The sequence below is a fragment of the Stegostoma tigrinum genome, chromosome 33 (assembly GCF_030684315.1).
Source record: "Stegostoma tigrinum isolate sSteTig4 chromosome 33, sSteTig4.hap1, whole genome shotgun sequence".
NCBI classification, from domain to species: domain Eukaryota; kingdom Metazoa; phylum Chordata; class Chondrichthyes; order Orectolobiformes; family Stegostomatidae; genus Stegostoma; species Stegostoma tigrinum.
This window is the reverse complement of record NC_081386.1, coordinates 15,532,856-15,550,849: the sequence shown is the minus strand read 5'-3', so window position 1 is coordinate 15,550,849 and position 17,994 is coordinate 15,532,856. Positions and strand designations below refer to the sequence as shown.

At 38.3% G+C, this 17,994-nt stretch overlaps 1 protein-coding gene across 4 annotated transcripts in view; it reads left to right on the top strand.

Moving 5' to 3' along the window:
* Positions 1-17,994, top strand: part of LOC125467354 (protogenin-like) — a 125,629-nt gene that overhangs the window by 65,220 nt on the left and 42,415 nt on the right. For 3 of the 4 annotated variants that reach the window (XM_048563070.2, XM_048563071.2, XM_048563069.2), the window contains exons 9-11: positions 329-493; positions 1,428-1,733; positions 10,811-10,999. In XM_048563070.2, coding sequence (XP_048419027.1) covers positions 329-493; positions 1,428-1,733; positions 10,811-10,999 — 660 coding nt within the window. The remainder of the gene's footprint in view (positions 1-328; positions 494-1,427; positions 1,734-10,810; positions 11,000-17,994) is intronic. The other variant, XM_048563073.2, reaches the window with a different exon arrangement.

Here is a 17,994-nt window from a genome sequence, read left to right as displayed (position 1 = left end):
TTGCAATTAAGTGGTGATCAAGCTTATTCATGAATGTGGGAAAATGCAATTGGGAATAATTTTGCTTTTGGCTAGGATTTAAAATGCAGTGTTTTGCTGAAGGAAAAAATTACTGGTAAAATTCATGATGGGAAGACCAACTTTTTAGTATGAATTATGTGACTGCTTTCACAATGGATATGGAAGAAAACGTTTGTTTACCCCAAAAAGAGATTGCAAGTCTAAATGTTCAAATATTTTGTTACTTTTCCATTACATGCCTACCTTCTAAAGAAATGCAACCATTATCCCAAGTTTACGTATTGAGAAAGGATTTTTCTTTCCCCAGGTTTAAATAATGAAGAATATCAGGTGGTTATTGGGAATGACACAACTCGTTACATTATTGATGATTTAGAACCAGCCAGCAATTATACATTTTATATTGTGGCATACATGCCCATGGGAGCTAGTCGAATGTCGGAGCATGTTATTCAGCGCACTTTGGAAGACGGTAGGAAAGGCAACTCTCAGATGTGGCATTTAAACATTGGCTTTGATGCAGAAATTGTGTAATGCCAATAATTAGTTCATGAGCATTCCTACATGTGAAACATTTGTTCAAGTTGTGCCCCCAGTTTGTTTCTCCACTAGGTTACTGGGAAAGTGTTTTTAACTGTCGAATTCCTTTGGCCTTACCACCTTCGGAAAGTGCCTAAATACCTTTGTTTGTTATAAATTTGAAAAATTTCTACTTTTAGTATCATTGCCGTTGCATAAATGCAGCTGTAACTATACTAAATGAATCACCTGATAAATTAGTGTTTGAGAATTGGTGTTGCAGATGGTGTTTTTTTTTAGTTTTCATGTAAATCACCTGCTTTCTATATGCATCAGTCGTACCTCCTCCTCCCAATTTAGACAACAATTCTGTTCCATACTATTCATATTTATTTTCCAACCACAGTTGGAAAAATGTGCAAGTTATTTTCTTCATTCCCAATCAGTTTTTCTCAGGTTTTCTGAAACCAGCTGTGAAATACATACACCAGCTGCTCAGTATTTCGCTGTGAATATTAATTTTTAGCTACATCTTGGTGAGTCTTATCCTACCGACTTAATTGACGTGTAACACTTCAGAATGGTTTGCTCATCAGCTGCTATGTATATGGCTTCTTGAATTTTGAGTTGACTTCTCTGTAACAGATAAATATATATACAAAATGAAGAAACCACTTCAGAAGCCATACATTAAATGGTGTGCCATCCACATTGATAAAATAAGTGTTTAATCTCATAGTTGGCAGTATTATGTACAATTTTGATGCACATTATGCAGAATATTCCTGTGAGAAGAAGTTATGTCCTCTTGTTACTAATTTTGCCGTTGTTGAAAAGTAAGATTACTGGGATTAATTTAACACTTCTTTTCAATTCTCCTTATTCAGTGCCTTTGAGAGTGCCAGAAATCAGCTTGACCAGTCGCAGCCCAACCAACATCCTGATTTCATGGCTTCCCATTCCAGTCAAATTCAGAAGAGGGCGTATTATTGCATATCGCATTTATTACCGTAAAAGCACAGAAAGTGCTGTCCACCTTGTGGAGCTTCCAGGAACCATATCAGAACATCTACTTGAAGATGTGGAGCCTGACAATACCTATCTTGTACGCATTTCTGCAGCGACCAGGGTGGGGTGGGGTGAATCTTCAATCTGGACATCCCACAGAACCCCAAAAGCTACGAGTGTGAAAGGTAATGCATTATGTTGGTAAATATCAATCTTCATATTGTGGAATTACAGAATCTGACCTTATAAGTTTGGTCATTGGTCTCTGATTCCACCATTTATGATCAATTGTAATTGACCACAGGGTCTGTCAGATGTGAGATAATCATATATTTAGGATTGGGATGCCTGCTTCTAGAGCAGCAAGCATATGTTTAAACGTAATTAAAATAATACTTGGTATATTGTGTTTGTGAAAATGTATAAGGGAGCATAGAATGTAGAAACAGAAGCAAGAGTGGGATGTTGAGGCTTGTCAAGTTGCTCCACCATTCAACTGGATCATGGCTCATCTGCCTCAACGCAATTTTCCCACACTATCCGCCTATCTCTTGACGTCTTTAATATGTCTGAATATGCTCAGTACTTGAACTTCCACAGTCCAATGAGGTAGACAAATCCAAAGACTTGGCACCCTCTGAAGAAATTCCTCCTCTCAATCTTAAATAGCATTGGCTCCCCTTTATTCGGAGACATTGTGTTCCCTGGTTCCAGGGCCACTTAAGGAAACTTAAAATTATACACAAATTGGGTGAGGTCTCACAAAAGATTGTAGGAAGACATCTTTACTCCTGTTCTCAAATCTGCTTGCAATAAACGCCAGTGTGTCATTTACATTCTTAATTGCTTTCTGCATCTGTATGTTGGTTTTCAGTGACTCATGAACAAAATAAGCCAGATTCCTTTGGACATCAACACTTCCCAGTCTCTCACCATTTAAGAAATAATTGTCTTTACTTATCCTACCAAAGTGGATAACTTCACGTTTTTCTGCATTATATTCCATTTGCTATGTTCTTGCCCACGCGTTTTGGCCTTTTAAATCCCCTTGAAGCCGTTTTGTAGCCTCCAGAGAAATCATGTTCCAACTTAATTTTATGTCAGCAGCGAATTAGAAAATTTCCATTTTATTACTAAATCCAAATCTTTGAGTTGGTTTATGAATGGCTGAGGCCCAGGCACAGTCTTGTTATGATATTCTGTAGTCACAGCCTGTCAACCTGACCAGAACTAGCTTATTTTTGTTTTTCTGCCCATTAATCAATTCTCTATCCATTCTAGTGAAACATGGGCACAGCCTCAAGATAAGGGGTCAGTCATTCAGTTTGAGATGAGAACTTTGCTTCACTCAAAAGGCACGAAATTCTATACCCCAGAGAGTTGTGGGTATTCCATCACCGAATGCATTTAAGGCCGGGCAGAAGAAAATATCCCGCCCTTCTCCCCTTGGATCATGGTTTCAGTTGTGTTGCGTAGTTTGGTGTGAGCTGTGATTGTGTTTTTTTTTAACTGAAGTGGCTTGGGACTTTTTGCCATAACTCTGGAAATTGAGGGATATTTGGATGTGGCAGGAAGTTGGAGCTGAAGCCTAAGATCAGTTGTGAAAGTACTAAATAGTGTACCCTCTGTATTTTTTTTCTAATTAACCCTAATCCCACCTTTTCTAATTTTGTTTACCAACCTCTTGTGTGTGACTCTATGGAAATTCTGAAATTCCAAATGCATCATATCTATTGGTGTTTCCCTCCTGCCCCACGGCTGCTAGTTACTGCCCCCACACATGGAGGACATAAATGTATCCAATTTTAATAGGCCATGTAAAGCTACATGTCTACCTTAGTTTTGCTTTTAGGAAGCCTAGTTTCAGCTCTACAAAATTGTGTATACCTTCACAATCTCAATGTTCAAACATTGGTCTGGGTGTTGTGCTGAACACATTGCAGTATTACTGTCACCTACCTCTGAGAAGTATGAAATTGCACTTGCTGGTTGTCTTCATCTTTGGCATGGTCAAATATTCCAATTCTCTTCACAGAAGGTATAAAAAGGCACCAGTCTACATAATAATATATTATGTCAATGGCTGAAAGGTTGATCAAGAGGGTAGCTTTTAAGGAGCATCTTGAAATATGAAAAAGATGAATCGTCAGGGGAAAAGTTTTTTTTAGGGAAGGAATTCCAGAATTTGGAATGTTGGCAGCTGAAGGCACATTCACTGGTTCAGAGGAGGGCGTATGACTGAGAACTGCAAGGCTGAGGAAGTTTACAGAGATAGAAACCATTGAAGCCATGAAAGACTTTTAAAAACAAGGATAAGAAATTTGGTGAGGTTTGCTTAAGCTGGATGCTGTGTAGTTCAACTACTAGGAGTGATGGTTGGAACTTGGCATGAGTCACTGGCAGAGATTTGTGTGATTTGATGCTTACAGAAGTTAGAATAATTGAGGCTGTCTAGGGGAGCATTTTGTTAGGACTAGAGGTGTGATAAAGATATGGATAAGGATTTCCACAGATGAGCAGAATGACTAGAGGAGTTAGGAGGTGTTATGGTGATGGAACAGATAATTAGCCAAAAACCCATCATTGGGTCAAGTATGACAAATGTGTGCAAACAAACAGATTCAGCATTAGGACATTGCTAGGGAAAGGGATGAAGTAGATGGCAGGGACTGAAATCAATGGGTTTGGTCCAATGAGTATTTGTTTGGACTAAATTTCTGCCGATCCAGCACTGAATGATGCTCAAGCAGGCTGATAGTTTAAAAACACAAGGGGGATGGCAGATGAGGTCATAGTTGTTTGTTAGTTTGCTTATGAAAACAGATATTGACAACCAGGGATAAGATGCAGATGGAACAAAGTAGGAGGGGGTTAAGGTTAGATATTTGAGTGGGGCCACCAGAGTACAGGGCTGAGAAGAGAAGCTAATGCAGGTCGCTTTGTGTCTTGTGACTGTGTAAACAAGAAGGAACCAGTCAAGTGGAGACTGAAGGAAAATAATTTGATCAACCAGGCCAAAGAGAATAGTAGAAAGTTTTGCCTTTTATTACAGTCGGACAGAATGTCATTCAGTGATTTTTGTTGAGAAAAATTCTGGTGCTGTGGCAAGAATGGCAACCTAATTGAAGGATACAAATACTGTGTTCCAGAAAAGATGACTCAAATGAAAAAGGCAACAGCTTGTTCAAAGGCTTTAGAGACGGAAGAGGTTGAGACTAAAGCATCAATAATTTTATTCAAGAAGAGGAGAGACAATGGAAGGTTAGAAAAAGAGAGGGACAATACCTGAGAAAAATGGACCATTTACAGTATTATACAAATATATGAATTAGGAGCAGGCATTGGCCATTTGGCCTCTGGAGCATACTCTGATACTCAGGAAGTTCATGGTTGAAGTTTCAGTTCCTGAGCTAACCCAAGAGTCAAGAAAGAATGCACTGTGGTCAGCATTTTGGAGGAAGAAGCTGGTGGACCTGTTGTAGACAACTTTTGCCCTCCAAATCCAACTTGAGTTAGGAAAAAGACGAGAGAAAGATGCACATTAAAGGCTAGGGATGGTGGGGAGGTGATGATGGGGTGAAATCTTAGAGTTTGGCCTGGTGGGCTTGGAGAAAGAGGAAGGCAGCTGATCGAAAACTGTGCATTCCTTTCATTTGGAAGGGAGGATGCAGGAGATTACTGCACATGTTTAAGAGGATTTGTTGAAGAGACAAGAAGCTAGGTGTTGGCCTTTCTAACAGGACGAGCAGATTTGGAAGAGAAGAGCAAGACCTGATAGCACTTTGTTGTCTAGCTAGATGTTGGTGTCTTGTTTATTAGCATTGTAGTGAACAGTATTATTTGTAATGCAGAACAAAGAACACTACAGCACAGGAGCAGGTGCTTTGGCCCACCAAGACTGTACCAACACATGATGCATTTCTAAACTAAAAGCCTTTTTGCTGTCAATATGTACACTTTCTATTCCCTGCCTATTCATATATCTGTCAAGATGTCTCTTAAACATTGCCATCTCATCCACCTCCTCCACCATCTCTGGTCGCACATTCCAGGCACTTACCACCCTCTTTCTTTTTAAAAGGCCTCTGTCTCCTTTAAACTTAGCCCCTTTTACCTTTAAGCCAATGTCCCCTAGCAATTGACATTTCTACTCTGGAGTAAAGACTCAGACTTTCCATTCTATCTATGCCTGTCATAATCTTTGTTAACTTCTGTCAGGTTCACCCTCTTCCTTTTGAGATTCACGTGAAAACAAACCAAGTTTGTCAAATCTCTCCTCCTCATAGCTAATATCTTCCGTGAAGTCCTAGAAATATACAGCATGGAAACAGACCCTTCAGTCCAACTTGTCCAGCCATCTAGATTTCCTAAATAAATCTAGTCCCATTTGCCAGCATTTGGCCCATATCCATCTAAACCCTTCCTATTCATATACCCATCCAGATGCCCTTTAAATGTTGTATTTATACCAGCCACCACCACCACCTCTGGCAACTCATTCCATACATGTCTACCCTGTTTTTGAAAATGTTGCCCCTTGGGTCCCTTTTTAAATGTTGCCTTTCTCACCCTAAATTTATGCTGTCTAGTTTTGGATACCCCCACCATGTTGACTGTTGCCGTGCCCTTCATGATTTTGTAAACCTTGATAGGTCACCCCTCAACCTCCTGAGGGTCCAGGGAAGATAGCCCAGTCTTTTCAGCCTCTCCATATAGCTCAAACGCTGGCATCCTTGGAAATCTTTTCTGAACCCTTTCTAGTTTCACAACATCCTTCCTAAAGGAGGGAGACCAGAACTGGATGAAATACTTGAATAGTGTCTGAACCAATGTCCTGTACAGCTGCAAAATGACCTCCCAACTCCTAAACTCAGTGCACTGACCAAGCATACCAAATGTCACCATCAAGCCAAGCAACATTCTGGTAAACTGTTTCTGTACTCTGTCCAAAACCCTAATACTTTCTGGTAGTGTGGCGATCAGAACTCTACACAGTATTCCAAATGTTTCCTAACTAAAATTCTGTGCAACATGACTCACCAGTTTTTATACTGTATGACCTGACCAATGAAGGCGAAGACACCATATGCTGCCTTGATCACTTTATCCCCCTGTGTTGCCATTGTCAGGGAACAATGGACATGTGTGCCTAGATATCTCTCTTTCTGCTGCTAAGAGCTCTGCCATTTACTGTGAACATCACTCCTGCATTGCATCTCTCAAAATGCATCACCTCACATTTGTCTGGATTAAAATCTGTCTGAACTCCCTTTGCCCAAGCCTCCAGCCAACCTATATCTTGTCGTAACCTCACAATCCTCATGATCTGCAGCTCCCCCAATCTTTGTGTCATCTGCAAACTTACTAATCAGGCCACCTGCATTATCCTCCAAATCATTTAAAATTCCTCCCTCGCCTCACTTGACATTTTGGGATAGAATTGTCAGGTCTAGGGGACTTGTCTACTTTAATGCTTTTCAAAACACCCATTGTTCATATTGACATGCCGTAGAATATCAGCATACTCTTCGAGCCTCAGGATCCACCATGTCCTTCTCCTTCTTGGCAAATACCAATAAAAAGTATTCATTTAAGGACCTCCACCCACTTTCTCTGCATTCATAACTTCCCTCTTTATCCTTGGGCGGACCTCCCTTTCCCCAACTACCCTCTTGCTTCTTATATAGGTATAAAACACCTTGGGATTTTCCTTAATCCTTAAATCCAAGACATTTCATGGCCCCTTTGAACCCTCCTAATTCCTTGTTTGAGTTCTTTCCAGCTATCATTGAAAACAGATAGAACCCTCAAAGAATACGGTTTCCTAAACTTTATATATGCCTCCTTTTTCTTTTTAACTAAGCCCTCTTAATTTTTCTTGACATGCAAGGTTTCCAAATGTTGCCATCCTTATCCTTCATTTTCACCGGAACATGCTGGTCCTGAACTCTTAGGTCTTTAAAAGATTCCTGTGCCAGATGTGGATTTACCCTTGAACAGTCACCCTAATCTACATTCCTCAGTTCCTACCTAATATTGTGGTAGTTAGCCATCCCCCGATTTAATACTTTCACCCAAGGACCACTCTTGTCCTTTTATTCATAAGTAATTTAAAACTTGCAGTACAATGGTACATCTTCACAAAATGCTTCCGCTACTCTAACTCCACTCCATTTAGTTTCGACGGGAACATAAAGACTTACTGTAGTAGCTCAGCCTGTACTTTTAGTGATGCACAATGGAAGGCTGTGTATTTAATTCTGTTACCTAATTTTAACTACAGCTCTGTCAAGGGCGTTAAAAGTATCATTCATATTTCCACCTAAGATGAAGAAAATTTCAGGTTTGCAGTTCCTGATTTCTAACCATTGTCAATGGCTGGATTGTATACATGCGCCTTTTTATAAGACAATGATCAATGGATAAGCTGGATGTAAAGCTTTACAAATACAATTATTTGGGAAGTTGCTAAGCATCGCATCCCAGTTTATTTCTGCCTTCACAGTGAAGTAGTACATGCAATTTGCATTCACATAAGCTTCCAATTTTAAGCCGCAATAAAATGCTAACCATTGCCCCTCTTGATTAAATGTATAGCAAAGCTACATTTTAACTTCGCCTGTGCCCTTTTTTCTTGTGGACACAGTGCATTTCATTGATTGTAGATAAATCTGGAGGTAGCCGGCCATGCCATACATTTCTCCATGATCCATCTCTGCCATTATAATCTTTGGACATAAGCAATTTTGGTTCTGTCAACTTGTCTTTGTGTAATTGAGTGCTTTGCAACACTCTATTCCAGCCTGATTTTACTGAGAATTGACGCACTTTTCAACTGAGTAAACTAAGGTCAAATGACTTGTACTGGGTTAATCATACTGGGTTTGGAAGTCAGCTACTGAAACAATTTGATGTGTGGGAGGCCTGAAATACATTTTTCTGAGTAGCTTAGTTGGTTGGTCTCTAAGTAAATAATTATCAGCACATCTAAAAGTACTGCTGTTCGATTCAAGGTAGTGAAGGAGAATCAGGTCCCAAAGAGACTTTCTCCTGTAGCACTTGTAGGTAAAATAAAGTTCCATACATAACCTTCAAAAGTTAAATTATTTTATCACCTCCAGATCTGTTCTTTCAATCACCTTTATTACTGAGATCTGTTCTTGTGCAGCTGATAGTGACCGCCTACCTTATGAAGTCTGTCAGCCATCTTGTCATGCTTACCAGGCCCAGGCAAGAGCTTTGCCTTATACCTGCTCATGAGGCCTGAGCCCCTCACCAACTGTCTTGTGGGCTTCCTCTGCAAATCAAAATCCACGAGTTAAAATCAGAGCAATAAAATTGAGTCAGTTTCAATCTGAAGGCTTATTTGGCGCATTAATACCTCTGTTTGCTTTTGCCTGGTCTAAGTTGGGCATTGGAATTAACAAGAGCCACTGAACACCTTTTCAACATGCAATAAGTTATCTTTATTTTTTCCACACTCTGCCAAGAGAAATACTGTGGATTTGCAAGATGAGCCACGTGATGACTAAATCATGTCTCCTGAAGTGCAGTTTTATTGTAGTAATGCAGCTAATAAGTCCATTAAAATAATTTTAAAATGGTAAACTGTGCACAGTAGATTCTGTTATTTCAGAAAAATAGATCTGCATGCTCTTTACACAATGAATTGTCCAATGTATGAGATTGCAACTAAAATTATAAAAAGCAAATATGAGGTTTAATTCTGAATGTATTTTGGTAACTGAGATGCAATATAAAGCAGTTATGAGTTTGGGGATGGAAAATTAAAACCTTCCATCCTGAGAGAGAGCATATGGTGATCTGCTTGTTGTTCATAAGAGATTGTTGCAATAATCTTGTTAAGATGTTGCTGCAGTTACCCTAGTAACCTTTGCCCTTGTGCCAGTAACATCAGGATGGGCCTCCGATCAATGGATCACGAATGTTTGCAATGGTCTGCTAGCCCCAAAAGTAAAGATGAGTCTGTGCTTAATAGTAACTGATTCACAATTGTGGGAGGAGAAGATAGCTTGTGTTTACCTTTTGATTTTGGTAAGTGGTATTCATCCAAGAATAATTCAGTTTGGGCACAGACAAAGAGATGGTGTGTTTATGTGTGCTGATACTTCCAAATAAACAGTCAAAGCGCCAGTATTTCATTCTGGTGCCTGCTATCTTAAGCCATCAATCTTGGAGCTGTCAGGCCTAGAGCAGGACATATCCCTGTGGGGCTCCAGGCCTGTTGTTTTCATCAGATTAGGGGAGTAAGCAGCAGGATGGACAGCATTCCTTCCCTTAAAAGAAGAAAAGCAAGACTTGAAAAGGCTCATCCTGAGTTCTACTTACACGTGTGCTATTTTTTTTCTGTTCCCTTCGTGTAGCCTCCTGTCTGTCATCCCTTGACTTCTTCTTTTCTGTAACTTTTTTTTAAAAATGGCCCTACTTTGAGACTACTCAGCACAAATCGTGATTGGTGTGGTAACTATGACCTAAAGCAGTATTTCATTTTCTAAAAAAACAAAAATGCGCGAGCTTTTTTTTCAAATCCTGGGAGTTGGTTTTCCAATTTTAATGTTGGTGTAAGGGACAAGTTTGGTTGTTTGAAAGAAATAGATACTATTTGAATACTTTGTAGTAGGTTTAGTGACTGAGATTTGAATATCCAACTTAACTGTATTTCAGTTTTTTCAAAGTAGACACAGTGGGAGTGCTGCCTAAATTCGCCAGCCATTAGTTTTCAAGTTTCCCTTCAGTTTTGAGCGCTGTAAAAATAAACATTTGTTTATGGAATGAAAGCTTTCTAATAACAGCAAAATAAGATGGCGTCAGTAGCGTTTAGGTTGTGGTAGGCATAAGTAGTGTTCTGAGAACTATGCAAGTGCTCTGGTGCACTTTGAATCAATTAATCTTTTGTCACAATGGTGTTTGCATTGAGTGTAAGCATTTTACTCACTCCAGCTGTATAGAAATAACTGAGATAACCAGGTGTACAGGCTTTTGAAGAAGGGTCTAAGTCCAAAATGTCAGTTTTCCTGCTCCTCAGATGCTGCTTGACCTGCTGTGCTCATCCAGTTCTACACCTTGTTATGTCAGTTTCTCCAGCATCTGCACTTCCTACTATCTTAGAAGTAACTGAGTTGGTTTCTCAATATATTGAAAACAATGATGAAACATACTTGCAATTTGTTGTGCAACTCTAGGAAACATCTAATGTAACAGAAAAGGCATGAATTATGTTTCCCATGTCTTATTTCCATAGTCCCCTTGGCCCCAGAGCTGCGATTAGAGCCGTTGAACTGTACAACTATTACAGTAAGCTGGAGGCAAGCCAAGGAGAATAGTGTGCACATCCAGGGATACAGACTGTTTTACAGGGAGGAAAGTCAACAGGAAACTGGGCCCATTGCACTTGGCATACAAGATTCTCATTACACCATCAGTGGACTAGGTATGTAATGTTCAAATCTTCCACTTAGCCTTAATTTTTATAGAGACTTTATCACCAGTAGAATAAAATCGAATCTCCGCAGTGTGAAAGTAGGCCATTGAAGACCCAACAAATCCACACTGATCCTCCGAACAGCATCCCCCACCCCCATCCCCATCCCTGTAACCCTGCATTTCCCGTGGCTAATGCCCCTAACATATACAATGGGCAATTTAGCATGGCCAATCCACCTAACATGCACATCTTTGCACTTCATGTTAACGGTTTCTTTATTTGTCATCTGAATAGATTTGTTCAAAATGCTTTCATTCAAAATGTATTTGGTTATCACTGTTTGTTGTGCTTGTGTTTTACTTACTTTGGAAAGTTTTTCAACCTTTTCTTTCCTCATCATACACCCCATTATCTTGCTCATAGTTCATTTTGTTTCCTTATTGTCGGCTTCAGTTGTGCTGGAATTCCCCAAGGGTGGGGAAAGGGTGAAATTTAATTTTCCCTCTGGATCAGCTCCGCAGTAAAGTTTATGAACAACAAACAAGTTGCTTGACACTGCGTACAGAAATGTCTGAGAAAAATATCCCCATTTTTTGTACAGGAAAATGGAAAATTGAACTTTATATTCAGCCAATGGGTAGAAACTTGGAACCAAAATCTATACTGAAATGGAACTTTTACAGAGATGTTTTCTTGGATATCCCAGTAACAAACTCAACTCTCATCTGTGCTGTGAAGATGTAATTTGAAAAAAATCTATCCAGCTAGCGCAGTGCCTACTGCTATTGTATAACTAAGTAAAATCACTGAGTAAAAATTCAAACTCTGGATGCTGTACCTCCTTTTTCAAAGCGTATTATTGGATTTGTTAATTAACTTGAATAGTATATTTTAATTCTTTCTATCCCTTGGCTCCACTAAAGTTTGAGTCATCACAATCTGTTCATTCCTCTGAAAGAAGAACTTACCATTTCAAAAATTGCAAAATTGCCCACCCTCCATTGGAAAAATACCGTTTCTGAACACTTGAATGCTCCTGTTAAATGCTTCATCACATCTTATTTTTAGTGTTGTGGCAGAAATAATAAGCTTTTTCTTAATATAATGCAACTTAGAAAACAAAGGGTTTAGTATTACATAGTATCATTTTACACCTCAGCCCTTCCTGAAGCGACTTTTTTTTGGTTGTGTGAATTATTTACACAACCTTTTCTGTCAACACAATCCTTCACAGTTGTTCTGCATTTTTTTTCTGTTTCCAGACCACCTGAAATGATCTGAAATCTAGTTGCTGCAGTGCCATGTAACTATTCCAAACATTTATCAATATATGCTAGGACTAAGGTTTATGCTGAACCAAAATACAGTGAGCATATAAGTTTTTTTTTGCGCGCACAAAATTTTTCACATGCTGTAAAGCTTTAAACTTGTATGATAGTAAACACTATGTTACCTTTAGTTTGTCTTCAATACATAGTTACTAGAGGATGTTATGTTATAATTAAGATTCTAATTATCTGTTTGATTTTTTGCATAGTACTTTCAATTGTAAGAGTTCTGAATATTTTAGTGTATTATTGGGACTGCTACTGTTACAATTTAAGCAATGTGGTTACGATTTGCAGTTATGATTCTTCAGAAAGGAAAAGGAACAGTGATATCTGAATGTTATTACATTTGAAATCCTTCCTCTGACTGATCTATTAGTGTAAATTATTGCGGTATTATTAAGTCTGACCTCAGTCACTGTTTGGCTGTGGCCCTTGACTGTTGCTTGGTGATGAGCTTAGATTCAAGGATCCCTGTCAAGGGCCTCAGTCTCTGTGTGATGTGGGAACAACAGGACATTCTTAACTACTAACTGGACAACTGACCATCTGTGGCCATTCCAGCCATCGCAGGTGGCTGGCAGCTGACCATTTAACCAGGCAAAAAACTGTTCAGGACAATGAACCAAGAGAGTAGAACAAAACCAAATCATTGATTAGATTCTGTTCCTATTTTAGTCTTTTTTGCTTGTTATTTATCCTTCTCGATGTAGCTATTCTGGCTTTAAGAAGTCAAATTAGACTGACCTATTACAAACCAAGAAGAATTAACTTTATAGAGACACTCATTTTCATTCCCCTGCCCTTTTTTTATTGCCCCATTTATTCTAGTTAATGTTTAGGCTTTTCAGTTTCACAACAAAACACTTCCTGAAAGGTATCCATTCAAGCTTAAACAGTAGTCTTTAAAAGTTGCCTAATTTTAAAAACAGCAAATTGAGTTGCACTTCACTTGAACCAGCCTCTCTGACCATGCTTTCTAAAGTATATTTGGAGGATAAATTTGAGTGTAATGGCTCAATTCTGAAGTATAGTATACAACCATATTTGTAAACATTTCTGTCAGAAAAGCATGGAATTAAAAACTAACTGGAGATGGTAAGCAAGTGTTTAAAGAAAAACCTAACATTTTCTCCACGTTCCTCTTCACCTCAAAGATGCAGCTCAAGAAAGATTATCTTTGTTAGCTTTTCATTCGAACAAGTCACTGGAGTTAGGAAACATGTTGAACCCAAAGGCATCTGTATATTTACTGTTTCTTTTATTTCAAGTTTGGTTTTATCTTTATTTTTGGCATTTTATCTCTGTATAACCAGTTGGACAGTTAGACTCTCTCAGGATAGATAGTATGGTTTTACTGAGTGCAAGTCTTTGTTTCCAAAAAGTAAACTGGTTCCATTTATTTATTTCTTAAGCCTGTTCACAAAGTTCCAACAGGAGGTTTTAGATGGAATGGTTTGCTTAAGGCACTTGTCCCAGTCACTGCCTTTTGACCTCTTGAAGCCCATGATTTTATCTCTTCGCTGTGAACAAAGATAAAGCTCTGTCTCTACTCTGACAGACACTCACAATTTATAAATGTGACCCTATTGCCACCCTGGCCCACTTTAGGAATAAAATTTTTAATCAGTCAAGACTTGAAGTGATACCAAGAAAATTTTGTATGGGTTTGATTGCTGCCTCATCCGGCAACAAGAGCATATTACCAACATATTTACCATAGTAAATTATAATTGAATCAGAAAATGTGAACTTGTGTTTCACATGGAAAAGGTAGAGCTATTTTGTTTACCAATGGATAACTCAGGCCTGCAACAACTATGAAGAAGAAAAAGGCTTTGTTGAATAGTTTTTTGAAATACAAATTTAGCATTACCATTTCAAAATCTTTTTAAATTAAAAAGAAATTCCCATGGCAACACTTATTGACAACAGATGGTACTACAGAATGAAAACTATTTTTGGATTCTGTCTTGACTGTACTTTCTTTAATTCAGCACTGAGGAAATGAGAGCCTGGAGGCCGGAGTTCAAGTCCCAAATGCTCCAGAGGTGTGTAATAACATCTCTGAACAGGTTGATTTTAATAAAAAGAAATCTGCATCGAAAGGGTGAATACTACTTCATAAAGTCCTAGATGTTTAAACACTTAGGTTTGTGGATTTTTACATTAGGAACCCTACTGGAAAGGTTTAATTATGGTGGCTCAGCAGTTAGCACTGCTGCCTCCCTGTGCCAGGGACCCAGGTTCAATTCTATCCTTGGGTGACTGGAGTTTGCATGTTCTTCCCACGTTTGTGAGGGTTTCTGTCAGACGTTCCTGTTTCCTCCCACAATCCGAAGATATGCAGGTTAGGTGGATTGGCCATGCCAAATTGTCTTGTAGTATCCAGGGATTGTGCAGGCTGGTTGGATTAACCATGGTAAATGTGGGGTTATTGGGATATGTTTGGGGGTGATGGTTCTGAGTAGAAAGTTCTTTGAAGGCTTAGTGCGGACACAATGGCCCAAATAGCCTCTGCCCACACTGTAGGAATTGTATGATTCTAAATCAGTTCAATAATGAGCATTAAAATTGTAAACAATTTCTTTTCTTAAGGTCGTGAAAACCTGAGCCACTTGCTGTGGCATTTGGATGACAGTGCTTATTTATGCATAACTGGTCTTCCCCACTAAACTGTACTTTTTAAGCAGACTTATAAATTTGGAGATTCAGGTTTAAACCATGGGAAATTTGTTATGTAATGGTAAACTGAACTTCAAAATAAACCTCAATCAAAAGGTTTAAGGTTTAAAATAAACATTCTTCAGTACTGACCGTGAAGAAAATTTACCAGTATGGTCAGTTACATTTAGTTTTTTATCTGTCAGGTTTTTTCTTGTCAGAAATGTTAAGGTGCATTTTTACAGTGAGTTTGAATGTGGTAGATTCTGTTCTTTTTTTATTTTTAAATGTGTCTCACTGTAAACTTAAAAGTGCAATGTGCAATTGTGAGACTAAAGTCCTAATTGCTAATTTACAAGGCAATATTTGAGAAAAGAACAATTTATATGTTCCAGCAAAATTTGTTTTTCATATACCTGCTGCTTAAACCATTGGTCACCAACCTTTTTCTCTGAACCTGTGTAGGTAAGAACAATATGTACTGGTGGAAGGTGATGTTTAAGAATTGACCTGTTCATTTGCGTATTGTGATGGTCTGATTAATTTACTTTACCAATTGGATAGCATTGCTAAGAATGACTTTTCTGACTCATGATCCTCACAGGGCAAGTCACTAGATTACATACTATACAGTGCAAACAAGAGGTACCTAGGGCTTCAAGCATTAGATTTCCAGGGTTAAAAGAATTTATCTTGTCCTACTGGATAGTACGTTAAATGCCCTGTCTTAAAAAACAGTAACGGAGTGGAAAGTGACCATAGTAATAAACTGTCCGGGTCAAAAAGTTGAATGTTCTGATCCCTGGACATTGCTTGACTGATCCCAGCTGAGTTATGATTAGTTATTGAGTTGCAAGGGCTTCTATGCTGAGGGGGCCTTAACATTAGGAGGAGAATAAAGAAATGTTCCAACATTGCCACTTCTGACTGATTTGGTATCTGATAACCTCAACTGGAAAGCACATGTAATGTGTAGACAGCACATAAATTTGGGATTGGATTCTGCTTTGATACTTCATGCTTGAATAGTGAAACAAAACCCAGTTTCTAGAAATAAAAAAAGTGGAGAATTTCAGCAGATCTGGCAGCATGTGTAGGTGAAGAAATAATGTTAACATTTCAAATCAAGTAATGGCTCTTTTTCAGAACAGATAGGTTTCTAGACTTGTACCTGAGAAATGGTTACTTGAATACAAATGCCTAGCAATTGTGAACCTTCCCCTGTGAGAACCAATTCCTGTGGCTAAGGAAAAAAGATACAGAGAGCTATATTTAGAAAAGTGCAACACAGTATTGAGCCATGCTTTCATTAATTAGTTTTTTTGAGTGGGATATTAAATTTAGGCTCTTGTTTTTTTTGGTGTAAAGCAAGATTTTCAGTCTTTTTTGGTTTTCAGCGGAATATGATTTAGTAAAAGGAGCTGGATATACATGTTGAGGTGGAGCCTATATTCTTTCTGTAATTTCAGCTTATCCACTAGACGCCTGCTTTAATGATGGCCTCCCAGGGTGCAATAAAGTTATACAGGCCAGGGTGGACCTGAAAGACAACACAAATTGAGCTAAGCACTACGAAAAGGGGAGGCAAATTGGTAGGAAATGGAGTCTTTTACTAGCTGTTTGTGTTTAAATAGTTGCTGTGAGTTAACAAGGTGTGAAAATGTAATAAAGTTAAGAACACCTGTATGGAAGTGTGCCATTTTACAATGAGAGACAACCCTTTTTTATCCTTCTGAAAGCTCAATTTGAACAGTTGCTCATAACTTCAGGTTGTGCACTAATCTTTGAATAGTTCCAACATAAAGATTTAATCAAGTTGTTTTCAAAATGTACTTAAAAGATTTGTTGAAAGATGTCTAGTAATCACATGAAGGTGACTGAACAACTGAACTGCTTTTAGTGCTTTTACTTCATTCTTCTATTTCATGCTTTTATTAACCTGAACTGTTTCATGATACAGAATGCAAGAAGTTAACTTGTGGTAGTTATCAAGACCCTATCTGCAAATGTATATGCAAATGTCTTGATAATTTATGGGCCTTAATATTCTGAGGGGAAGCCCACCTTGCATCTAGGCCAAAATGTTAGATGTTTTACATGATATTACAAAGGATAACTAAAGTTGTAATTATCTATTTCTTAACATGTTGTCATAATCAACTGTATGTCTTTTACTGAACCATTTTTATTTTAGAAGTTTGAAATTATGCCCCCACCTCAAACAAAATCCAGTATTTGTTACTATACTTCCCATTGCCTTCTCTTTATTGTGACTTGCGTGTTATACCATCACCGAATGCTTTTCCATTCCATGGACATTATTACATTACTGTAATACATTATTACAGTTATTGGGTTGCATTATTGTAATTTGTTGGGGAGGGCATTGAGGAATTAACGTGTAGTTCTTGTGCGTGGGATTCCCAAGTATGAAACACAAAATGCCTCAGGCTAAAGCTGCAAAAATGCTTTAGGAAAGTACATTAGAATCTGTAAATATTTAGTACAAAACAACCCAATTTTTAACTAATTCACCTGCAAAATAAAATTCTCTGACCCTGTGTTGGTAATGAAGCAGCATTTGCTTTATTCCCAGCCACGTGATTTTCATGGACCAAAGTTTCCTGGCCTTTCCTTTTAGCAGAGTTTTGTTTTGCAAGAATGATGCTCATCTTCATATTAGAAATAACTGTCTTGGACAGAGACACTGGTGATGACAATTATTTGCCCACTATTTGAAGAGCATAAGAAATGATAGGTCTGAAATAAGAATGTTATAAAGGGATGCATTGCATATATGTTAATGATTTTTGTGTGACAGCACTAATATGCAGAAAATCTTACTGCACGTTATAGAATTTAAAAGGGATGGACTGACCTATTTATTGACTTTAACAGTGTTTACTGAGTAGACCTACTATTCTGTTTATAGATGAAGAGTTCAATGATATAACTGAAGCCCCCTTTCTCAGGGGACCACTAAATTCATAATGGAATGAACAATCTTAA